A 27236-nucleotide genomic window follows, 5' to 3' on the forward strand; every position below is an offset into this window, starting at 1 on the left:
TTCACTTCTAAAAAAAAAAAAAAGAAACTATACCACCAAAAATATATATTTTAAAGATTTTATTTATTTATTTATTTGAGAGAGAGAGCATGAGTGAACAGAAGGAGGAGCAGAAGGAGAGGGACAAGCAGACTCCATTCTGGGCAGGGAGCCCAACAGGGGCCTCGATCCCATGACTCTGAGATCATGACCTGAGCCAAAAAATCAAGAGTCGGACACTCAACCGACTGAGCCACCCAGACACCCGCACCAAAAATATTTTTAAAGAAAAAACAAAGTTAGAGGATTCATACCACCTGATTTGAAAACTTACTAAAAAGCCATGGAAGGTAGGAAAGATGGTGTCCTGAGCTCACCTCCTCTGACAGACATACCAAAGCAACAACTACGTGCACGGCAACTCTAAAAACAACTTGAAGACTAGCAGAACAGATCTTCCACGGCTAATTGTAGAGAAGGTCACAATGAAAAGTGTAGGAAGGGCAGAGACTTGACTGGAAAGAAATGACTTTGAGGAAATAATAGCTGAAAACCTCCCTGACCTGGGAAAAGAAAAGAGATATCCAGACCCAGGGAACAAAGAAAGTTCCAAACAAGATGAATCCAAGGAGGTCCACACAAAGATACATAACAATTAAAATGGCAAAAATTAAACATAAAGAGAGAATCATAAAAGCAGCAAACAGTTGCATACAAGAAAAACCCCATAAGGTTATCAGCTGATTATTTAGCATTAATTTTGCAAGCCAGAAGAAAGTGGCATGATATATTCAGAGTGCTGAAAGGAAAAAAACCTACAACCAAGAATACTCTACCAAGCAAAGTTATTCAGAATTAAAGGAGAGAGTAAAAGTTTCCCAGACAAATAAAAGTTAAAAAAGAGTTCATCACCACTGAACCAGCCTCACAAGAAATACTGAGGAAACTTTTTAAGTGGAAAGAAAAGGCTATAATTAGAAGAAAATTAGAGTGATGCCTGGGTGGCTCAGTCAGTTAAGCATCTGACTCTTGGTTTCAGCTCAGGTCATGATCTCAGGGTAGTGAGATCAAGTCCCATGTCAGGCTCTATGCTGGGCATGGAGCCTGCCTGGGATTCTCTCTCTCCCTCTCCCACTGCCCCCTCCCATATGCTCTCTCTCAAAAAAACTAAAACAAAAACCATAACAAGACAAAAAAGAGGACTACATAGTAATAAAGGTTTCAGTCCAACAAGAGGATATAACAATTGTAAATATCTATGCACCCAATATAGGGGCACTAAATATATAAGGCAAATATTAACAGACATAAATGGAGGAATTGGCTGTAATACAATAATAGTAGAGGACTTAAATACCCTACCTACGTTAATGGAAAGGTCATCCAGAAAGAAAATCAATAAGGAAACAGTGGCTTTGAACAACACATTAGACCAGATGGACTTAACAGATATATACAGAACATTCCACCCAAAAACAGCAAAATACACATTCTTTTCAAGTACACATGGAATATTCTCTAGGATAGATCATGTTAGGCCACAAAGCAAGTTTTTAAATAAATCTGAGAAGACTGAAATCATATCAAGCATCTTTTCTGACCACAACAGTATGAACTAGAAATCAATTACAAACAAAAACAAAAAGCCTGTGGGGGGCAACACATGAAGGCAAAAAAACAGGCTACTGAACAACCAACTGGTCAATGAAAAATCAAAGAGGAAATAAAAAAAAAAATACATGGAGACAAATGAAAATGAAATACAACGGTCCAAAATCTGCAGGATGCAACAAAAGTAGTTCTAAGTGGGAAGTCTGAGAGATACAAGTGTACCTCAAGAAACAATCAAAATCTCTTAACCTTACAACTAAAGAAACTAGAAAAAGAAGAACAAAGCTCAAAATGAGTAGAAGAAAGGAAATAATAAAGATCAGAGCATAAACAAACGAAATAGAGACTAAAAAAGAATGGAAAAGATCAACTGAGATTAAGATCTGGTTCTTTGAAAAGATAAACTTATTAAGCCTTTAGCCAAACTAATCAAGAAAAAAAGACAAAGGGCATAAAATCAGAAATGAAAGAGAAATTACAACCAATACCACAGTAATACAAAAAAAAAATTACAGTTTACCACAAAGAAAACTATATGCCAACAAATTAAACAACCTAAAAGAAAATAGATAAATTCCTAGAAACATCAACCTCCTAAGACTAAATCATGAAGAAATGAAAAATCTGAATAGACCAATTACTAGTAATGAAGTTGAACTGGTAATCAAAACACTCCCAATACACAAAAGTCCAGTGCCAGACGGCTTCACAGGTGAATTCTACCAAACATTTAATACTTCTCAAAGTATTCCAAAAAATAGGAGGGAGAAATCCTTCCAAATTCATTCTATGAGGCCAGCATTATCCTCACACCAAAACCAGACAAAGACACACAGAGAGAGAAAATTACAAAAATAAAATAAAGTTATACAACTCTGGGGGGAAAAATTACAAAGCAATAACCCTGATGAACATAGATGCAAAAATCCTCAACAAAATCTTAGCAAACCAATTTAAAAACAAATTAAAAGGATCATTCACCAAAATCAAGTAGGATTTACTCTAAGGATATAAGGATGGTTCAATTTATGCAAATTAATCAACGTGATACATTACATTAACAAAATGAAGGATAAAACTCCTAAGATCGTCTCAATAGATGCAGAGGAAGCATTTGACAAATATCCATTCCTGATAAAAACTCTAAACAAAATGGTATAGAGGGGACATACCTCAACATTATAAAAGCCATATATGACAAACCTACAGTTAACATCATACTCAATGGTAAAAAGCTAAAAGCTTTCCCCTAAGATCAGAAACAAAACAAAAATGCCCATTCTCACCATTATTACTCAGCATAGTATTGCAAGTCCTAACCTTGGCAATCAGACAAGAAAAAGAAAGAAAAGGCATTTTGAAGTAAAATGTTACTATTTGCAGATGATATACTACATATAAAAAACCCTAAAGACTCCACCAAAAAACTATGAGAATAAATGAATTCAGTGAAGTTGGAGAATACAAAATCAATATACAGGAATCTGTTGCATTTCTATACACTAATAACAAAATAGCAGAAAGAGAAACTAAGAAAATAATTCCATTTACAAATGCATCAAAAAGAATAAAATACCTATGAATAAATTAACCAAAAATGTGAAAGACCTACACACTGAAAATTATAAGACCCTGATGAAAGAAATCAAAGAAGAGACAAACAAATGGAAAGATACACCATGTTCATGAATTGGAAGAATACTGTTAAAATGTCTACACTACTCAAAGCAATCTAGAGTCAATGCAATCCTTATCAAAATACCAATAGCATTTTTCACTGAATTAGAACAAAAAAAATCCTAAAATTTATATGGAACCACAAAAGACTCTGAATAGCCAAAGCAATCTTGGGAAAGTCTATACATCTGTCAAGACTCACTGAACTTAAAATATACATTTTATATAAAATATATCAAGTGTATTAATATAGTATATTAAGTATATTTATATAAAATCTACTCATATAATATGCTATATTAATATAGTTAATTGTACATTAATATATTTTATATAATTATATAAAATATAACTATATGATTATGTATTAATTATATATACTTAATATATAATTATATAATTAATATATTAATACAGTTAATATGCTAATTTAATATAGTGTATTGAATATATTTATATAAAATATATTAGGAGTATATTAAGATATATGCTTTAAATATATTTTATTTTAATTATACTTCAATAAAGTTAACTGTAAAAAGAAAATAAGAGGACAAGATTTATGTACAAGGATGTTCATTTTTTTTTTTTTAAAGATTTTATTTATTTATTTGACAGAGAGAGAGAGAGTGAGAGCAGGAACACAAGCAGGGGGAGTGGGAGAGGGAGAAGCAGGCTTCCTGCTGAGCAGGGAGCCCGATGTGGGACTCGATCCCAGGACCCTGGGATCATGACCTGAGCCGAAGGCAGACGCTTAACAACTGAGCCACCCAAGCGCCCCAAGGATGTTCATTTTTAATAGCAATAGAAAAATGAGAACCACTTAATGTTCATTAATAGTTATCTAATAATTAAGTTAAAATATAGTACATTCATTCATATAATGAAAAATTATGTCACCTTTAAAAAGAATACACATACATGTGTATTGACACAGCAATCTATGACATATTAAGTGAAAAAAAAAAACAATTTAAAGAATATGATCTAATTTGAGTATGTGTGCCTATGTGTGTGGTTTACAAACACATCCAAAAGTCTGAAAGAATATATATTGAACAGAAAAGAGTGACCTTTTTTATTGAAGGTAGGACTATTTGGCAGGGGATTTTCATTTTCTCTGCATGGGTTTTTTTGGTATATTTTTTATAATAAATACATACCATGTTTAAAAAGTAAAGATATTTCCATTTTAAAGAAGGGACAAGGTCAAGAATCCAATCCTTAAATAACCAAAACACCGAATCTAGGAACAGAGAAGTACTTTCAAGAGGAAGAAAAGATTCTGGAACCAACATTCTGTAGGCTTCTCCTTTCCTTCCTGCCCAAATCATCCTCCTCAAAAAAAATTTTTTTTTTAAAGATTTTATTTATTTATTTGAGAGAGAGAGAATGAGAGACAGAGAGCATGAGAGGGAGGAGGGTCAGAGGGAGAAGCAGACTCCCTGCTGAGCAGGGAGCCTGATGCGGGACTCGATCCTGGGACTCCAGGATCATGACCTGAGCCGAAGGCAGTCGCTTAACCAACTGAGCCACCCAGGCGCCCCTCCTCAAAAATTCTTATCCGAGCCCTAAAAAAAACAATTTTTACTCAAAAGCATAATCCTTTATTTAAAAAAAAAAAAGTTTCTGAAGAAAACAGCATTTTTAAAATTTTTTTAAGATTTTATTTATTTTATTTTATTTATTTTTTTTTTTAAAAAGATTTTATTTATTTGACAGACAGAGACAGCGAGAGAGGGAACACAAGCAGGGGGAGTGGGAGAGGGAGAAGCAGGCTTCCCGCTGAGCAGGGAGCCTGATGTGGGGCTCGATCCCAGGACCCTGGGATCATGACCTGAGCCAAAGGCAGACGCTTTAACAACTGAGCCACCCAGGCGCCCCTTATTTCTTTATTTTAGAGAGACAGAGAGAGAATGCAAACAGGGAGAGGAGGAGAGGGGGAGGGAAAGGAAGCGGTAAAGAATCTCAAGGAATCTCAAGCAGACACCACACAGAGTGCAGAGCCCAATGCAGGGCTTTATCTCAGGACACTGAGATGATGACTTGAGTTGAAACCAAGAGTCAGATGCTTAACCGACTGAGCCACGCGGGCACCCCAAGAAAATAGTATTTTAAATCATTTTCAAATTTTACAAAATAACCGTTATAGAAAGTGTTCAGATAGGGGCGCCTGGGTGGCTCAGTTGGTTAAGCGACTGCCTTCGACTCAGGTCATGATCCTGGAGTCCCTGGATCGAGTCCCGCATCGGGCTCCCTGCTTGGCAGGGAGTCTGCTTCTCCCTCTGGCCCTCCCCCCCTCATGTGCTCTCTCTCATTCTCTCTGTCTCAAATAAATAAATAAAATCTTTAAAAAAAAAAAAAAGAAAGTGTTCAGATAGAAACTTTATAAACAATTTAAATAAATACTGCAAGCAAACTGAAGAAAACAATTCTCAAGTTGAAGATGTAATCAGGTACACCTTGTGCGGGGAAAAAGGCTCTTTAACAAGTAAGACTTTAAAGCTCAGATAAAAAGTTAAAATACTATTAAGCCCAAGAAAATTTAATTTACCACACTTATAAAAAATAGATCTTACCAGTAAAAGTGCTCAATGAACTGAAATATTAAAAATCCTGAAGGTAACTGAATTTGAGTTCCACACACCTGAACTGAAATCCTGTCATATGTAGCAGAGGCGGAGGAAAATGCCTTCTAATGGTAGATCACACAGTTACCATCTGCTTCATCAAGTCAGACAAACTTGGCTTTATTAACAGAAGCAGAACAGATTGTGGTGGGGGGGAATGCCAACATTACAAAGTTATTTTCTGTTCTTTTTTCAAGAAAATCTTAATTAGATGTGGTATCTTCTCAAAAATGTGAGGAAATCAACTTTTTAAGCCCGTGACGCATTTTATTAACCTCCAAAGTATCCTTACCAGTAAGGCACTCTTATCTTTCCATTTGAATTACAGAGCACTCAGCTCTTAGGAGAACTGAAGAATTTAATGCAAGGAAAATATGACTAATACTTGGGGAAAAAATAATAGTCAATTGCTAAAGCTACTGTAATAAAAATTCAAAGGGCGCCTGGGTGGCTCAGTCGATAAGCGTCTGCCTTCGGCTCAGGTCATGATCCCAGGGTCCTGGGATCGAGTCCCACATCGGGCTCCCCGCTTGGCGGGAGGCCTGCTTCTCCCTCTCCCACTCCCCCTGCTTGTGTTCCTGCTCTCGCTGTCTCTCTCTCTGTCAAATAAATAAATAAAATCTTTAAAAAAAAAAAATTCAAAAAAAAGATATTGAGCATTATGGGACATGCAAACAGAACCACCTTCAAGGAGCTTAAAATCTAGATGTCCCATTTAAGATGTGCTTTTAGTCTTATTATTCAGTTGTGTTTGAAGTACAAAAGCATCTTTTAGATTCATCGGAGATGAGAGTTCAAATTCAGTAAATGTTCAAACAATGAATACTAATCATCTTACATGGGTCAGTAATAGTTTTTAATGTACCACATGACCCTGTCAAAAGACCATACATCCTAAAAGTTCAGCCAGTTGTGACACAGAGCTGAGGCAAATATAACACACTGAGTAAGCAAAGAGAGATAATCAGATACATTAAGATTATATGAGGGACTATTCCAAAAAAAATAAAAGATGAAGGAAAATTCATTCTTATGAAGCCAGCATTACCTTGACACCAAATCCAGATAAAGACCCTACAAAAAAAGAAAACTACAGGCCAATATCTCTGATGAACACAGGTGTAAAAATCCTCAACAAAATATTAGCAAACCAAATCCAAGAATACATTTAAAAATTTATTCACCCCGACGAACCATGAGAGACTACAGACTCTGAGAAACAAACAGGGTTCTAGAGGGGAGGGGGGTGGGGGGATGGGTTAGCCTGGTGATGGGTATTAAAGAGGGCACGTATTAAATGGAGCACTGGGTGTTATATGCAAACAATGAATCATGGAACACTACATCAAAAACTAATGATGTAATGTATGGTGATTAACATAACATAATAAAATAAAAAACAAATGCAAAAAAAAAAAAAGTCATTCACCCCAATCAAGTGGGATTTATCCCAGGGATGCAAAGGTGGTTCATATTCACAAATCAATCAATGTGATACATCACATTAACAAGAGAAAGGATAAAAACCATATGATAATTACAACAGATGCTCAAAAAGCATTTGACAAAGTACAATATCCATTCATGATAAAAAACCCCAACAAAGTAGGTCTGGAGGGAATATACTTCAACAAAATAAAGCCTGTATATGAAAAACCCACAGCTAACATCATACTCAATGGTGAAAAACTGAGAGATCTTCCTCTAAGATAGGGAACAAGACAACAATGTCCACTCTCACTTTTATTCAACATAATACTGTAAATCCTAGCCACAGCAATCAGACAAGAAAAAGAAATAAAAGGTATCCAAATTGGTAAGAAAGAAGTAAAATTCTCACTACTTGCAGATGACATGATACTATCTACAAAAAAAAACCCCAAACGGGGTGCCTGGGTGGCCCAGTCATTGAGCGTCTGCCTTTGGCTCAGGTCATGATCCCAGGGTCCTGGGATCGAGCCCTGCATCGGGCCCCCTGCTCTGCTGGAGGCCTGCTTCTCCCTCTCCCACTCCCCCTGCTTGTGTTCCCTCTCTCGCTGTATCTCTGTCAAATAAATAAATAAAATCTTTAAAAAAAAAAAAAACCCAAAGAATCTATCAAAAAACTACTAGAACTGAGAAATGGATTCAGTAAAATCACAGTATGCAAAATTAATATAAAGAAATCTGTTGCATTCCCATACACTAATAATGAGGTAGCAGAAAGAGAAATTAAGAAAATAATCCCATTTACAATTGTACCAAAAAGAATAAAATACATAGGAATAAACTTAACCAAGGAGGTGAAGTACTTATACTCTGAAAATTATAAAACACTGATAGGGACACCTGGGTGGCTCAGTCAGTTAAGCGTCTGCCTTCGGCTCAGGTCATGATTCCAGGGTCCTGGGATCGAGCCCCACATCAGGCTCCTTGCTCAGTGGGGAGCCTGTTTCTCCCTCTGCCTGCCACTCACCCTGCTTGTATTCTCCCTCTGACAAATAAATAAAATCTTTAAAAAAACAAAAACAAAAAACAGTGATTAAAAAAATCTGAAGGTGACACAAACAAATGGAAAGATATTTCATGCTCATGGATTGGAAGAATTAATGTTGTTAAAATGTCCATAGTACCCAAAGCAATCTACAGATTTAATGTAATCCCTATCAAAATACCAACATTATTCACAACTAGAACATACAATCCTAACACTTGCATGGAACCACAAAAAGACCCTGAATAACCAAAGCAATCTTGAAAGAGAAGAAGAAAAATGGAGGTATTGCAATCCCAGATTTCAAGATATACTACTAAGGTATTTGATTACTACAATCAAAACAGTATGGTACTGGCACAAAAAGAGACACATAGATCAATGGAACAGAATAAAGAGTCCAGAAATAAACCCAAGCTTATATGGTCAATTAATCTATGACAAAGGAGTAAAGAATATACAATGGAAAAAAGACCATCTCTTCAACAAACAGTGCTAGAAAAACTGGACAGCTACATGCAAAAGAATAAAACTAGACTGCTTCTTGCATCATACACAAAAATAAACTCAAAATGGATTAAAGACCTAAATGTGAGACCTGAAACCATAAAATTCCTAGAAGAAAACAGAGGCAGCAATTTCTTTAACATCAAACATAAAAACATTTTCTAGATATGTCTCCTGAGGCAAGGGAAACAAAAGCAAAAATTAAACTACTAGAACTATGCCAAAATAAAAAGCTTTTGCACAGTGAAGGAAACCATCAACAAACAAAAAAGGCAACCTATCGAATGATATATGCAAATGACAGATATGATAAGGGGTTAATATCCAAAACATATAAAGAACTTATACAACTTAACACACAAAAAAACAAATAATCCAATTAAAAAATGGGCAGAGGATGTGCCATATGCATTTTTCCAAAAAAGACATACAGATGGCCAAGAGACACATGAAAAAAAGGTCCATCACTAATCATCAGGAAATGCATATGAAAACCACAAAGAGATATCACTTTACACCTGTCAGAATGGCTAAAATCAAAAACACAAGAAATAACAATTGTTGGTGAGGATGTGGAGAAAAAGGAACTCTTGTGCACTGTTGGTGGAAATGCAAATTGGTACAGCCACTTTGGAACAGTATGCAGGTTCCTCAAAAAATAAAAAATGAAATTACCATATAATCCAGTAATTCCACTGGTGGGCATTTACCCAAAGAAAAGAAAAACACTAATTCAAAAAGATATATGCACCCCTATATTTATTGCAGCATTATTTAGAATTGCCAAGATACAGAAGCAACCTAAATATCCATCGATAGATGAATGGATAAAGAAGATGTGGTACACACACACACACACACACACACACACACACAGGAATATTACTCACCATAAAAAAGAGTGAAATTTTGACATTTGCAAGAACACAGATGGACCTAGAGGGTATAATGCTAAGTGAAATAAGTCAGTCATAGAAAGACATATACCATATGATTTCACTCATATTTGGAATCTAAGAAACAAAACAAAGAAAAAAAAAGAAAAACAAAACAAAAGACTCTTAAATATAGAAGAGAAACTGGTGGTTGCCAGAGGGGAAGTGGGTGGGGAAATGAGTGTAACAGGTGAAGGAAATTACGAGTATACTTATTGAATGATGAGCACTGAGTAATGTACAGAATTGCTGAATCACTGTCTTATACACCTGAAACTAATGTAACACTGTGTGTTAATAATACTTCAATAAAAAAATATATATATATAAAGGAAATCAACTACAAGAAGAGAAGAATCTACAAAACAAACAACACTTTTTATAAATAATTTTAACAGTTCATTTGTCTCATTTAGAGAAGGGTAGGTATCTTGGAATTTGTATTAACGTACTATTCTTAATTCAGTTACATGCATTTTAATATATATTTTATAAAAATTATATTTCATTTGATCGTGTCCAGATACAGATCTGTTAAAGAGCTAAATGTTACTCTGAGCAAATTCAACGGATTTCAGACTGTTTCAGACTTAAAATTAGTAACATACAAATGGATAATGATGTGCTATTAACTGCTTATATACTACAGAATGGTCACATGATTCATTCACATAAACATTTAGTGAATGCAGGCATGCACTGTATAAACTGCTGGGGATATAGCTGGGATAGGGGAAGGAAGAGAGAGAGACAACAAAATATATTTCCTCACTGCATAGAGCTTGTATTCTAGAAGACAACAGTAAATAAAGATACAAATTATTGTTTTAATATAATTATGATAAGTGCTACAAATGAAAAGCATACTATGAGAGTATTTCCTTGGGAGGTTTGACCTTGTCTGGAAGGTTTCCTTAAAAAAATTGTTATTTAAACTGAGAGCTGAAAGATACATAGAAGACGGCCAAGCAAAGAATAGAGAAGGATGCTTCCCTAGAAAGCACACAAGTCAAGAGTCTGGCATGATATTCAAAGCTCTAAAAAGGCATCAGTGTGATAGATGTTAAGGTGGGAACAAGCTGGGGGTATACAGAGCCATATCCTACAGCAGATCCTTACCACGGTTAAGGACTGTGGTCTTCATCCTAGGAGCAACAGGAATCATGAAAGCATTATGAAAGTACTAGGTTTGGGGGACCCTGGCCGCTGGGAATACACAGGATTATAGGATGGTTTCAGATGCCTATAAGGCTCCAGAGGCAAGGAGACGCTAACTTGGCTTAGAGGCAGTGGAGGAGCACAGAAATGGACTTTACCCCTAAAGACCTCAGCTTCTTTCTGTGATCTCAGAGATGACTAGAATCCTATGATTCTAAAAGTGTTTAAGTTTATATTTTAATTTATGCACATACAGGTAGGCCCATCCTTTCTATACATATCTAAACTGTCTTTCCCATGTTATAGGTCATTTGACATAATTAACTGTTGCCTCCTTCTTGATTTTTTTTTCCTTCTGATTTCTCTAGTGTCACATTCTCCTGTTTTCCATCTATCTTAGTGGCCATTCCTTCTCAGTGGCTTCTCCCCATTTTTTTCTCCACTTTATTTAATGTTCGAGGGTTCTGGGATTTCATCCTAAACCCCATTCCTTCTCCAGCATACATTTTCTCCCTAGTTAATTTCACCCAGCCCCATAACTTTAAACACCATCTTTTGCCTAATGAATTCAAACTTAGAATCCCTAACTCTGACCTCTCCAGGCAACTCCTATCTTACTCTATTTGATATCTTAACCAAAACTGCAAAATTTGATCTGGCTATTACACTCCAGCATTCTGCTGTATTTTAACAAGCCCTGCTAATTCCTATCCCAGAGCATTTACACTTGGTGTCCCATTGGTCAAAAATACTCTTTCTTCTGAACTTCATACAGTTGACCCCTTCCAATTACTCAGTTCTCAGTTTAAAGATACTTCCCCAGAAAAGCATTATCTAAAGATCATCCACTCTAACAGACACCAAGTCATACTACTACATCATCCTGTCTTAATTTTCTGGATAGCATTTATTAATACATGATTTCTTTGTCTTTCCTCACTACAAGTTAAGTTGCATGCACACAGCAACCTTGTCTATCCTCTTCATCACGAGACTGCCAACACATAAAACAGCTCACGGCGTGTGGTGTTCAAAAAAATATTTGCTAAACATGTGAAGGTTGTTAATTTCAAGTAAAATTTCAAATTAGTCTTTCAAAAATGCACTATGAAATAGAGAAAGACAAATTATATATATATGCATATATCAAATATACACGAATATTAGAGAGTCAGTCTATCATGATGTGACTACAACTATGAGAAGGTTCTTGTATGCTTTGCAAGGATGAACTACTGGAGTTCTGAAGTGCATTTTCTTTGATAAATTTTCTATGATAAAAGGTACATCAGACGACATATATGTCAAAATACATGTTTTAAGGAAGACCTGACTGTATACAATAGTGCCACTAATTTTATTTGAAAGAGGGTAGTAGGAAAACATGCTTTGAATGCAGCATAGCGTGCACAACATTGATCAAGCTGATGTCAGAGCAATGACCAACTGGGAATATGCTACAGCTGCATTCCAGAATGAACTAGAGTAGCTCTCTGATCACACTGAATTGGTCCTATATTAAATCATCACAGCCTCACCTATGACAGATTCATTAAATCAAAGGAATGACTAATCTTACTAATTATCTGTGAGTATATGGTAACCCTAAGAAACATGAGCAACAAAAAGAACAAATCTGTGGGTATGGCAGGTTTTTTCGTGGTCAAGTTTTAGGAGCAGTGGGATGCTAGTTTTTAAAGATCAAAGCTTTAAAAGTGACTGCCTAGTTTTAGAGATAAAAGGCAAGAATTATGTTCTTTTTTAAACAATTTTTCCTATGATTCTGGTTAAGTTTTCCTTTTATTAACCATGCTTTTCAGACATTATGGGAAATTCTTCTTGCATCTCTACATTCTACCCAGAAATATTAAATATTAGGGTTTTATTAATTTGTAGGTGATTTAATTGGCTTATCAAGTTTTTCAGTGTTTTTAAAATCTATTTTCTTCCAATTTATTTATCATTATTTATTTTCCCCCATTATGTTCCTTACCATCTACCCTGCCAAATTGTTTAGATAGCTCTATTATCTATGAGGGGGAATAAGAGGAGGAAGGAGAAGCAGAGGGGAGAAAGAGGAGGAGAAAGTAGGGAAAAGGGAGAGAGAGAGAAAGCCCAAATGGCAAGAACTATTAGCAGCCTCTAGGGCCTGAAGGAGGCCTCCAACCAAGAGTCAGGAAAAGGCCAAGCCCTCAGTCATACACCTACAAAGAAATAAATTCTGCCAACACCCTGAGTGAGCTTGGGAAAGAATTCTGCCCTACTCAAGTCTCCGGGTGAGAATTCGGTCCAGCTGGTGCCTTTACTACAGCCTTTAGAGTCCCAGACCAGAGCACTTATCCAAGCCACACCCAGACAACTGACCCGCAGAAGCTGAGATAGTAAATGTGTGGTTTTAAGCAGTTGTCTGTGGTCATTTGTTAATGCAATAACAGAAAAGTAGTACAGACTCCTAGTGATAAGTGCTAGGAGCAAAATTAAGAGAGGAAAAGGGAATGAAAAGTATAGTGGGAGGTGGGATGCACTGAGAAGGTGACATTGAAGACAGTAAAGGGAAAAGCCATGCAGGTCTCTGGGGGGATGAGTTTTCTGGGTGGGGGGGAAACAAGTGCAAAAGCTATTTTTAGAAAAAAATCACAATGGGTATGTCGCTGAAGTCAGGTTTCCAAGGAGGAGAGTAACAGGAGATAAGGTCAAAGAAGTGATGGGAGATGTAGAAAGCATGGGGCAGGCCTGGAAAACCATCATAAAGACTCAGGTTTGTAATGAATGAAATGGGAAATTTTCTGACAGTTTTGAACAGACGAGTGACATTATCTGACGTACATTTTGAAAAGATCACTCTAGCCACTGGTTTGAAAATACACTGTACAGGAGGAACACAGCACAAGCTGGGAGAACCAATTAAGAATTTAATACAGTAATATGAGTAATAAGTGATGGAGGCTTCAAATAGATTATAACCATGGGGGTGGCACAGAAGTGAGCAGACTGTGGATGTATTTTGAAGGTAGAGCCATCAGGGGAGTAGGGGGCAGGGGAGAGAGATCAGGAGTTCCATTTTAGACATGTTTACTTGAAGACATGTATTGGTTTTATGTACGTATGTGTGTGTGTGTGTATGTATGTATGTATATATATATAAACAATCAGCCTGGAGCTCAGAGGAAAGGTACAAGCAAAAGATACAACTGAATGCACTTGAAGCCATGAGATAAGACGACATGGCCAAAGGAGTGAGTATGGTCAGAGGAGAAGTCTAAGAAATAAGCCCTGGGGAACTCCAACATTTAAAAGTCGGGGAGTAAAGGTGATATCAGCAAACTAATGAGGGGCAGCCAAAGAGTTAAAAAGCAAATCAAGAGTGACCCGTGTCCTGGAAGTAAACTGAAGAAAGTGTTCGAGGGGGAGGAAGCAATCAACTGTGTTAAATCATGCCATTGGGGTAAGAAAGAACTAACCACAAGATTCAGTAACAGGAACTCGTGAATTACACTTTCAGAAGAGTGGTAGTGAGCATGCAGAACAGAAAATGAGGAGAAAAACTGGGAGACAGCAACTCTAAGCAACTCTTTGAAGGTGCCATGAGGAGGACAAGGAAATGTGACCTGACAGAAGGTGGAGAGCGGATTTTTGGTTATCATGGCTGTTTGTTTCAGAATGGGAATGGGCAAGATTATAGCATGTTTGGCATGCTACACTGTATTAGTGAGCTCGGGCTGCCATAACAAAATACCACAGACTGGGTGGCTTAAACAAATGTGTTTTCTCCCGGTTCTGAAGCCTGGAGGCTGAGATGAGGTTGCCAGAATGGTCAGATTGGTAAGAGCTCTGTTCCTGGCTTGCAGATGACAGACTACCTTCTTGCTGTGTCTTCGCATCGAAGAAAGAGAGCAAGCTCTCCGGTGTCTCTTCTTATAAAAGTACTCACTATTCCTATATGAGGGCCATGCTCATGACACCTGATTTAAGCTCAAGTGCCTTCCCAAAGCTCCATATCCAAATACCATCACATTGGGGGTTAGGGCTTCAACATATGAATGGGGGTTGGAGGGCCCTGTTCAGTCCGTAACATATGCCAATGTGGTGACCTAGGGGAGAAGGGAAACTCATGGAGAAGAGAGGAGACAACTGCAATAGTGATGCCTCTAAGTAAGCAGGAACAGATGGGAGCTAGCAAACAAGTGAAAGAAATGGCCTTGGACAAAAGCACAGACAGTGGGGCACCTGGGGGGCTCAGCTGGTTGAGCGTCAGGTCATGATCTCAGGGTCGTGAGATGGAGCCCTGCATCAGGCTCCACGCTGGGCATGGAGCTTGCTTAAGATTCTGTCTCTCCCTCTGCCCCCCACCCTGCCCCTGCTCGCATGCTCTCTCTCACTCTCTAAAAAAAAAAAAAAAAAGGCACAGACAGTTCACCCATGGCAGCACAAAGGAAGGCAGGACATATAGGCCCAGATGTCAGGAAGCAAACAGATACAGGTAGATGGTAGGAGCTTACCAAAGTTCTCTTCTGACTGCATCTATTTTCTCAGGCAAGAACCCACAGTAAACAAATGCTGAAGCAGGCAACTGGACCGTCACAAGGGAATCTGCCAATACCCAATGGCACAGAGCTACGGTTTTAAACGCCTACCCAGAGACAATGCATAGAGTCCATGCAAGGTAAGAAGTCACATCAGAGGCAGCTGCAAACCCCAAGAAAACCACTAAGGAATATCCCCAAGTGAAAAGATGAAATTGAGGGAGGAAAGAAACCTCTGAAAAGGGATATGGTAAGGAAGGGTCTATCTACACCTAGACTGAGTGGAGGAGGAAGACTCCCCTGGGCATTTACAACAAGGCAGGCCCCCTGAGGCCCAAACTCACACTACCTGCATGGCACAGCAACTTCCAAGTTGAGAATTTAGTCTGAGTTCGGTTTGCCCCCCAGGTACTTGGCAGAAGCTAAAAGGTGGCACTCTCAACCGAGGTCTCAAAGAATCCCCACAAACACTTGTAATAAACATTTTCTCAGTGAAATACAAAGTGAGCTGGTATGGCCTTGCTACCCAATACACCCAGGCTAAAACCCCAGGTCTGCCTTTTCACTACTTCTAACTTCTCCAGGAAGTTCTCAAGCTGCAGTTTCCTCTTCTATAGATCAAGGAGAGTAGTGCCTGTCCCACAGGCTTTGTGGAGGCACAGGATCTCGTACATAACACTCAATCATTAGCAGCTGCTGTCATAGTAGTAGTAGTAATTACCCTCATTACAAACTACTTGCAAGTTTTACTTAATAATGAAAAATAAAAGTTGTCACCACCAGTAAAGTACTCCTACACCATCTACCCTCACCCCCAACATAACTGAACTCAACTCTAACCCATTGTCTGGAAAACTCATGGATCAAAGAACGAATCACAACAAAAACTGGGAAAATGTATGCTTAGAATAATTATGAAAATAATACATGTCAAAACTTAGGGAATTAAAAAATACTTGTGAGATAAAGCGAAGCTTAGAAGGAAATTTACAGTGTTAAATGTATATACTACAAATTAAAAAAGGCTGAACATCCATCTAAAGAAGTTTGAAAAAAAAAAACAGAAGAATAACTGAACAGAAATAAAACAGAAAAACAAACATATAATACATAGGTCTACAAAACCAAAAGTTAGTTCTTTAAAAAGACTTACAAAACTGATAAACCCTTAGTGAGAAGAATCAAGAAAAACAGAAGGCACAAATATCAAAAATGAAAATGAAATCATCATACATGTATTACAGATGTTAGAAAGATAAAACGTTCTGCACAATTTTATGCCAGTAAATTTGAAAACTTAGATAAAATTGGCAAATTCTAGATAACTTACCAAAACTGACATAAAAAAAGAAATATAAAATATAAATAGCCCTATAACTATTTAAAAACCTAAATCTACAAAGAAAACTCATGGTCCAGATGGCTTCACCAACAAATATTTGAGAATAAAAATACATCAATCTTTGATATTGGTTCATTATTTGTAACAAATGTATACTAATGTATGTTAAGAATAGAGGAAATTGGGTGTGGGGTATATGGAAACTCTCTGTACTATCTTCATAATCTTTCTGTACATCTAAAACTATTCTAACTTAAGTTTATTAAAAAATTAAACATCCTACACTTCAAAAAAAAAAACTACATCAATCTTGCATGAACTCTTTCATAAGAGTAGATAAAAGGGAACTTTCCAGTCCATTTTATGAGGCCAACATGACACTTATATCAAAATCTATCAAGGACATTACAAAAAAAGGAAAAATTACTTGCCAAATCTCACTCTAACACACAGATCTCACAAACCCTAAACAAAATATTAGCAAACCAAACCCAGCAAGGATAATACATTATAATCAAGTTGGGGTTATTCCAGAAACACAAGGTTTATTTAATACTTGAAAATAAGTTCATCTATTTCATCTTATTGAAAGAGTAAAAGTGATAACCTCAGTAGATTCAGGGAAAATATTTCCTAAGATTCAACATCATTTGTGATTTAAAAAAAAAAACCTCTAACAACTATAAATAAGGAAATCTCCTTTTTCTGAGAAAGAACAACTATAATAAACATCATAATTAAAGGTAACAAGTGAAAGGTATCCTTTTGAAATTGGGAACAAGAAAAAGACACCTACTCTCACTTCTTTTATTCAACATTATACTAGAGGTCCTAGATACTGTAATAAAAAAAAGATATACAACAACTGAGAGTTAGAAAAGATGAAATAAAACTCTCATTATTCATAGAAAATATAGTTATGCACATAGAAAACCAAAGGAATCTCCAGAGGGTTTATTAGAATCAGTGACTATAGTAAGACTGCTAGGTTTAAACTCAATATACAAAAATTAATTGCATTTCTATCTACCACTAACAATTATGAAATGAAATTTACATAACGATGTCATTTATAACAACACTGAAAACATCAAATACCTAGGAATGAATCTAATAAATGCTTAGGGCCTCTACAAAAAATATTATCAAACAATACTGAGAAAAATAAAAAGTTTTAAAATAAATGAAGGCCTATATTGTGTTCATAATGGGAACTCAATTGTAAAGATGCCAATTCTCCCCAAACTGACCTATTGAGTCAATGCAGTACCAATCAAAATCACAAGAGATTTTTGTTAGTTTTTTAAAACTTATCAGGCTCGGGGCGCCTGGGTGGCTCAGTCCGATAAAGCGTCTCTGCCTTCTACTTAGGGTCCTGGGATCCAGCCCCATGTCAGGCTCCCTGCTCAGTGGGGAGTCTGCTTCTCCCTCGGCCTTTGCCCCTCCCCCTGCTCATGCTCTCTCTCTCTCTCTCAAAAATAAATAAATAAAACCTTTAAAAAAATAAAAAAAATAAATATAACTTATCGGGCTCATCCTAAAATTTACACGAAAATACAAAGGGCGTGGCAAGGATGTAGAGAAAAAGGAACCCTCGTGCACTGGTGGTGGAAACAAAAACTGATATAGCCACAGTAGAAAACAGTATGAGGTTCCTCGAAAAATTAAAAACAGAAATACCGTATGATCCAGTAATTCCACTACTTACCGAAACACTAATTTGAAAATACAAAGGGCCAAGAATAGATAAGATAATCTTAAAGATGGGAGGACTTGCTCTACCAGATAATCAAGGCAATTTAAAAGCTATAGCGATTAAGACAGGTGGCTGGTATACGAAAAGGCCAGTGACAGAAAATGAGAGAAAATAACCCAGAAACAGACCCACACAAATATGGACATTGGATTCTATGACAAAAGTGGTAATACAGAGCAATGAAGAAGAGACTTCAATAAATTGTGCTGAACAACTGGATAGCCATACAGAAAAAAATCAAACGACCTCTTCTTCAAACCATATCCAAAAATTATTCCACATGAATTCCACATGAATAAATGTGGAAGACAAAAACAAATGTCCAGATTTTAGGTCACGGGTTCTTTACCTGAGGCCCCCAACTCAAGGGGCCCAGGGATAGAATTCAAGATAGAAAAGATATTTTTTATATATCCTGTATCCACTCACGTCTTCGCATTTTAGTGTGCCAGTTCTAACTGACAGCATCTACATATCTTTGCCTGAGGTTTTCTAGTTGTTTTTGAGTGCTGAGAATTAATGCCCTGCCCTAACTAGCCCCCAACCAACAACCAATGTGTATGAGGAACATGTGTGAGGAACACGATGTTGTGAGAACACTGGCTCCCAGAATTGCCCAGACATCCGAGCTTGTTCATCACTTGCAGATAATGTACCCCTTATGAAGCACCCTTGCTTCTCTGCCTCAAATCCAGTATATTTCTTGGTGATCATCCCCCCTATTAATTACTTATACTGGAATCCCTGTCTCGGGATCTGCCTCTTAAGAAACCCCAACTAAGACCCAGGGTTACCAGGAACTTGAGTGTTGAAAAACAATTACTTCTCTATTTTCATAACTGCTAACTGAAGGAAATGCTAAATTTCAGTTATGAATATAAGCAACAAACCATAGTATTAGTGGCACCTACAACTTTATCTCTAAGAGAAATCACAGATGTTTTAGTATTACAGGACAGCTGCTGTAAATATCTCAAGATGTTTTTGACACACCTTGCTACTTTCAAATCGTTAGTTATTAGTTCACTAACAAACTGCACACGGCTGCAGTCTTTCTGTCTACGATATTGTGCATTCTTCCTGTCTATAATGTCACCTGTTGAGCAACTGCCTCTGGGCCAACTAATTACTCAGCACAAAACAGTTCAGTGGTTTACAATTAGAGATTAAGTCAAAAAGGGTGAATTCTGGTGTTCTTGGAAAACCTCTTCTTGCCTTGTAGTGTAATATAAAAGTTTTAATTCCATATACAACAATTAAGTACAATTAAAACTATACCTAGTAATTTTTAAATGTAATTTTTTGTTAACTGAAGCATTAACCAAGAAGTACATAATAGCAATTATCACAAATTTATTTTTTAATATCTTCAAGCTGTATTTCAATAACTTTATGGTATAATTTTTATAAGTTCAAAACCATGCAAAACTAAACATTATACTATTTGGGAATTTATACATGTGAAACTAAAAAAAAAAATGAAATAAGACATAAAATGCAGGATTCTGGCTGTCTGGGTGGGAGGGGAAAGAGAAGATGCAAGCAGGAAGATAAGGAACTCATCAGTTTATGTTCTTTGTCCCAAGTCAGTAGTAGGTAAATGTGTATTATTATACTACATATATGTTATATATATACTTCAAATATATTCCTTTATACTTATGAAATATTTTATAACTTAAAAATGTATATTCATAGAATAAGAAAAAACTTCTTGAAAATTAAAAATATGATAGCAGGAAAAAATTATTTCAAAGTGAAAGCCGGGTGATGGGTATTAAGGAGGGCACATGTGGTGATGAGCACCGGGTGTTATACACAACTAATGAATCACTGAACACTGTATCAAAAACTAATGATGTACTATATGCTGGCTAACTGAACATAATAAAAAAAGAAAGTTAAAGCTGAAAAATCCCCCCAGAATTTAAACAAAAAGATGAAGAAATGAAAAACTGGAAGAGGAGAGAAAAGGTAAATTAGAGGATCAGTAAAAATCGATCCATATCTGAGTAAGGGGAAATCCAGAAAGAGAAAAAAGAGAACGTGAAGGGAAGGAAATAACACAGAAGAAGTAATACAAAATAATCTCCTGAACGAAAAGACATGAGTTTTCAGATTAAACAAGCCCAGCAAACTGCCTGAACATAAGTCTTTTTCCCTTAGAGGTATACACTGAAGTATTTATACATGACTGACCCATACCATGACATCATCTTGAAATTTCAGAACACCAGGGATAAGGGGAAGATTTTTAAAACCTCTACAAGCTGGAGATGGGGGAAGTGCAGTCCTAATGGCACTGTACCTCTCAAATAGCAATACTGGTAGCTAGATGGCAACAGAGCCAGGACATAAAAAATTCTCAGAGAAAAGTTTCAACCCAATTCTATGCCCAGCCAAATCAAACATAAAAGAAGAATAATTGTTTAGGCTTTGCAATGCCTTAAAAATTTTTTGCCCATTCACCCTTCTCAGGAACCTACTTAGAGGGTATCTCCATCAGAGCAAGGAAAGAAGATAAATGATGCTAAGAAACAGAGTAAAGAGAAGCTCGTGAGGTTGGTAAAAGAAAATTAAAAAATGGTAGCTCTCCTATTTTAGGCTTGGAGACCAACTAAGCCAGAGTGGGGCAAATAGAACACACCTTTTCAGGACACCTCCTATGTGGGATTACACCACCCAGCGGAGATCCAAAGACGGCCAGAGGTTTTCAGATGAATTAGGTATATAGAAAATGAAGCAAAGAATAAAACAAAGTAACTGGTAACTCCAAAGTAATTATTCTGTGAAGAGTATTTTACACAATCTTAATAATGTGAACATTTACCCAAATATTGTGAGCTATCTACAGCAGGAAGATAGGAGGAAGGAAAGTGAATACGTGTATATGGCAAAAGTGGAGATGGGGACAGCAGCTAGAGGATTCAAGTCTCAGCTTCCATAGCAGGAAGGCAAGAGAGGATACATAAAACTGTAAAAGGAAAACAAGTTAAGAAATGGGAGCATAAGCAAGTTATTTTGGAACATGAAAGGAAATACCAAAATACACAATTTGATGAATAAATGTCTCCAGGACACAGGAATTAAGAACGGGGTGAAAGGAGTGCTTCTGGGATGCCTGGGTAGCTCAGTTGTTAAGCATCTGCCTTCAGCTCAGGTCATGATCCCAGGGTCTTGAGATCGAGCCCCACATCGAGCCCCACATTGGGCTCCCTGCTCCGCGGGAAGCCTGCTTCTCCCTCTCCCACTCCCCCTGCTTGTGTTCCCTCCGTCGCTGTCTCTCTCTCTGTCAAATAAATAAATAAAATCTTTTTAAAAAATTTAAAAAAAAAATGGAGTGCTTCTTTGCATTGTGAATCTAGTAGTACTATTTCGCTTTTTAAATTAACTTACATATACTACTCTTTAAACATAAAAGTTAATTTTTAAAAAAATATAAGTTTTAAAGAAAGGTCAAATAATAAATATAATAACAACAGCAGCAGCAGTCCTTTATTTTCCCAAGTGCCTACTACCTATGGGGAACATACCAGATCTTTCACAAATAACTATCACTATTCCTCTGACCAGCTCTGCAGAGTAGGATTATCCCAATTTTACAGATGAAAAAACAGAAAATGGGAATGAAAAAGGAACATTTTTAATTGTTTTGTTTCTTTTATGTTTTATTTGGTTCTTTACCTTTCCAGCAGTAGCAAAATATTCACCATCAGGGGACCATTCCATCAAATGTACAGATACTGAGGTTCTAAAAAAGCAAAGTTAAACAGTCAGCATTTTTAAAATCTGAACACTGTATATATAAATGGTCAGAATAAGATTTTCTTAACAAGAGTGTTTTCTAAAAACAAAAAATTTCACCTCCCCCAAAATACAAATTAATTAATAAAACTAATCTGAAGTTCATTTTGGGGATCCAAAGAAGAATGCAATCAACATGCATAAAAGATAGCTTCACCTATATGTCCCACCAACATCTTCAATATAACATGTTAAAAACTGAGCTCACCATCCTCCCTGGCTAATTGGTCCCCTTCACATAATCCATACTGTCAGTGGTACAGCCATTCTTCCACTTAAGAGTTACTGGTAACTTTCATCCCCTTCCCCATCCCCATCCACATCTCATCCATTAATGAGTAATTCCCATGTGTCAACCTTATCTACCCAAGTCCTGAAGTTATAACTATGAAAATATTTTTGCTTTTTTTAAACAATCAACTGCAACAAAGACTGAAGGATAATATTATAATGGGTTTTGGTTAGAAAAGGTCCACTTTCTAAGCTTCTAAATGTAATGGTACTGTCAAAAAATAGAGGTCACTGTGAAAGGGAATATATTTTAGGAAGCTTTTTTTAAAATTAATGAACAGAACAACACAGATACGAACTTGCACTGCCAGATGCACTTCCAATCATTTAAAACTGGAGGAATTTTATTATCAATTTCTTCCTCCTCTTCCAGAATGTCATCTCCTGGAGGAGCCCACAACTGAATAGAATCAGTTGCTGTCAACAATCTGTTATCTGAAATTTAAAGAAAGTTCTGATGAATAAGCAAGAATTATCTAGAGAAAGAAATGCATATGTAGGCTTGTATTTAGGTCTATGAACTATTCTGTGAAAAATAAGCAATACTGTCTATGAAAAGTACTTGGGGCACATCCATTTCAAATCCAAGAATCCACTACCCAAGAGAGAGTAGTTCTCAGGAGAGACTTGAGAACAAAAAAGAAAAGCTTACTAGCAAAGAGCTAAAGAGCTATTTTGTATCAGGTAAATCTGAAGAAAAGGAAGGAAGGAAAGAAGGAAGGAAGAGAAAGAAAAGAAAAGCAAAAGTACAATAACAAAACAAACCCAAAAAGCTCTGATATATAAACATAGAATGTTCTCAGGATATAACACTTAACTAAAGATTAATGGATTAATGCAATTTGTTTCTCTACATGGAATATAGAAATTACCTTCATTAATCATGAATGTAAAAATAGGCAACAGCTATTCTCATTAGAGGCTTCTAATCTTTCAAATTTAAAGACAATAATTTCCTAAAACACAAATAATAAAACAAGATAGGGGGGTTTTTCAGCCCTATTTCTGATTTTATTTCTTACTAAATACAATAACAGTAAAGGACAGCACATGTTAACTAAGGAAACAAATCATCACTGTTTCTTGGAATAAGATATTCAAAGGCAGGGCGCAGGGGAAAGCACAGAAGTAATAGTAAATTAAGCACTGTACAAAGCAGTGTATGCCAAGAAAAAAAATACACGCTCATCCACTAGCAAAAAGAAAATACACTACTGATCACTTTCTTACTATAAGAAACTATATCACATTGTAATCATACATTTAAAACCAATATTTACTCTTCATAATTTCTAAATATAATCACTAAATACCTTGAGGGTCCCAGGCTAAATTGTAAGTCACAGAGCCCAAAAAAAACTGCCCAGTTTTAAGCCACTGACACTTGAGTTGCTGAAACATAGAAAGAAAAAAGAAAAACAGGTTTTAAAGTAATATCCATAAATACTACCATTTTATCATTTTCTTTGACTTAAGACCTTATGATCTAAAACAAAGATGTAAATATTTCACTATTATTTTCAAAATATTGTTTCTAAAATAACTTCTGATAGTTCCACTTATTATTTATTCTACCATATCAAGCCACTTGCCATGCCCAAACAAAGCATATTGTCTCAGGCTTCCTTACACGTCTATAAACACATTCTCATACTTAGGATATGCTGTTTCTCTCACTCCACCTGCAAACTGCTATGCTTCCATCAAGACCCAGCTACATCATCCCCTCTGTAGAGGGACCTCTTCTGACACCCTGGCAGCACTCAGAGCACTCTTTACATTCTACCATTCTAACAGTGGTCACACTGGAGTATTACTCATTCATACATCTGACTCTCCTATTAAACTCCCACTCTTCATGGAAGTAATTATGCCATAATAAGCTTTATGTCCTGAGTGCTGTAATGGCTGGAACATAGGCAGACACTCAATAAATGTTTGTGAAAACAAAATGAATGCACATTAGAAAGAAGTGCAAATTATCATAATCCTACAGACTCAATATCTAAAATAAACTAGAAATATCTCCCAAAGTCAGCAAATTTGAACTATACAATATATACAGTCCATAAACCCATATTATGTATGTTGTATTCATTTGAATAATTTCCATCTTTTTTTCTTACCATTTTCATACTAAAAGGTAGAAAGAAGATTTAAAGTATAAAAGTCAAAGGCCTGTGCCATGAAATAGAGTAACTGAAAAAAAGTTTAGATATTTCTTTGTAGCACATAAATATAAAATGTCCTTTTGTGAAAGTACAGTGCAATGTAAAGCCATGTCACCTTAGGCAAGTTATACATTAATTGCTTGGCAAATAATAATAGTGTAATACACAAAAATTCCCTCTCTCTTTATATTTTCTGAATACTTAAATGCTTCATTCAAGAAAATATGACTATCAAGAAGCAGAATTTTAAAATAACTGCAAAACCTGAATTTCATTATCCAAAAATAATTTTAAATTTTTAAATATAATGTTTTTTTAAACCCTACCACTGCTGACCAAACAAAAGTCAAAATAGCATTTTAAATACTTCTCAATAGATCTATTTTAGAGTAATAATCAAATCATCCCTAAACTACAGGCATCCCTGATATTCTTTCCTTTAGTATTTCTCACAATGCAATATGTAGGCCAACTCCAAAGAAGAAATTTTGAGGGTGAGGCCTGGAATCTGAATTTTAATATGTACCATAGATGACTCTCAAGTACTCTCAAATTTGATATCCACTTCCTAATACTATCATATTTTAATTTGTACTTTTTTTGAAATATGATAAGAAATAATAAAATACATAGATTGAATGAAATATATCAAATTTACTTTTTTAATGCCTTTAAGAATACACTTTTTAAAAATTCCTGGTAAATATATACTCTTGGCATTCAGATTTCACACTGGCAGTTTTGACTATTTGTGAGTGATAACGGAGTCTTAATGAACATAGTACTTTATAAAAGGGTTAACGATTCTAACCATATAAGGTTTTCTGAATATAAAGTAAAATAAAATATAGCACCCAGAATGAATTTGAATAGTTCTCAATGTGATATGTTAGATCACTTAGCTGATAAGTGACTCTACCTAAGTTCCTAACCCCATTAACAAAAATTTAGAAGCATCTGTTATGTTTCAGATCCTGTTCTAAGTACTTCAGATGCATCAGTGAACAAAAGAAACAAAGCTCCATACATACCTTCATAGAGCTTACACTCTCAACAGTAAATAACAAATAAACAAGATAGGCACTATGGAAAAAGGTTAAAAATAGGAGGCTGGGGGTTAAAATAAAGGTGGTAGAAGCAAATGGCAATTTTTAAAATGGGTGGACCCCCATTGAGAAGGTACTATTGAGCAAAGATTTATAGGATCTGCAGGAGCTGGCCCTAAAGCTATCTAGAGAAAGAAAAACATTCCAGACAAGAGAAAAAACAATACAAAGACCCTAAGATGGAAAATAACTGGTCAAAGAGCAGTAAAAATGCCAGTGTGGCTGGAGTGACATCAGAGAGGACAAAAATAGTAGGAGTTGAGCTCTGAGAGGTGGTAAGGGGGTACTGGAGGGAAGAAAGGGTACAGTCTATTTTAAGGCTTTTTGGCTTTGAGTCTATGAGAAATATGGAGTTTTAAGCAGAGAAGTGTGTCATGACCTGCTGTTGAGAACAGAGAAGGGGGAGAGGGACATAAAACATATCAGACACTACTCCGGTAATCTAGACAAGAAATGCTAGTAGTTCAACTAAGGTAGATCCCAACTAACAAGGTAAATCTCAATTAGCAATATTGTAGAAAACTAGGCTTCTAAAATGACTAAGTATATTCCTAGTGGAAGTAAAAGATCTTACCATAAAGCACCAGACCAACTTCACATGGATGTTCCAGACCACCTTCAGCACCAGCTCCTAAGGAGCTCTTCACTGCTATAGACTGGATTCCAAACTTAAAACTCTAAAAAATTTCTACTACCATTTAATACTTACACAATTTCTCTTATGAGAATTTATGCCCAAGGGCTCAAAAATACAAACAGCATTACCATATGAAGCTGCAATCTAAAAAGAAATGAACAAAGCATTAACATTTAGGGAAAGAAAATAAAGACAACATCCTTTTCACAATAATGTATAAGCTAATTACACATAATACAATCCCAATAGAGTATTTATGATTATTCCATTCCATAAATATAACTGAAAAAGTACCGGATTTAAGAATCTCTTCTCTGGGGACACTTTGGTGGCTCAGTCGGTTAAGTGTCTGCCTGCCTTCGACTCAGGTCATGGTCCCAGGGTCCTGGGATTGAGCCCCCACATCGGGCTCTCTGCTCAGCAGGGAGCCTGCTTCTCCCTTTGTCTCTGCCCCCCCCCCCACTCATGCACACGCTAGCACTCTCTCTCCCTCTAATCAATAAATAAAATCTTTTTTAAAAAAAGATTTTAGGGCGCCTGGGTCGCTCAGACGGTTGAGAGTCTGCCTTCGGCTCAGGTCATGATCCCAGAGTCCTGGGATCGAGTCCCGCATAGGGCTCCCTGCTCCTTGGGAGC

General features: G+C 36.3%; 1 protein-coding gene across 7 annotated transcripts in view; it reads right to left on the minus strand.

The window, feature by feature from the left end:
* The window catches only part of DMXL2 (Dmx like 2), a 140242-nt gene that overhangs the window by 83916 nt on the left and 29090 nt on the right, over positions 1-27236 (minus strand). For all 7 annotated transcript variants that reach the window (XM_081831077.1, XM_081831078.1, XM_081831076.1 and 4 more), the window contains exons 3-6: positions 26673-26744; positions 24000-24078; positions 22986-23121; positions 22276-22342 (exon numbers count right to left, since the gene is read on the minus strand). In XM_081831077.1, the coding sequence (XP_081687203.1) occupies positions 22276-22342; positions 22986-23121; positions 24000-24078; positions 26673-26744 (354 nt within the window). The remainder of the gene's footprint in view (positions 1-22275; positions 22343-22985; positions 23122-23999; positions 24079-26672; positions 26745-27236) is intronic.

This window comes from Leptonychotes weddellii, chromosome 9 (genome assembly GCF_054177405.1).
Source record: "Leptonychotes weddellii isolate Sample4059 chromosome 9, ASM5417740v2, whole genome shotgun sequence".
Lineage (NCBI taxonomy): Eukaryota > Metazoa > Chordata > Mammalia > Carnivora > Phocidae > Leptonychotes > Leptonychotes weddellii.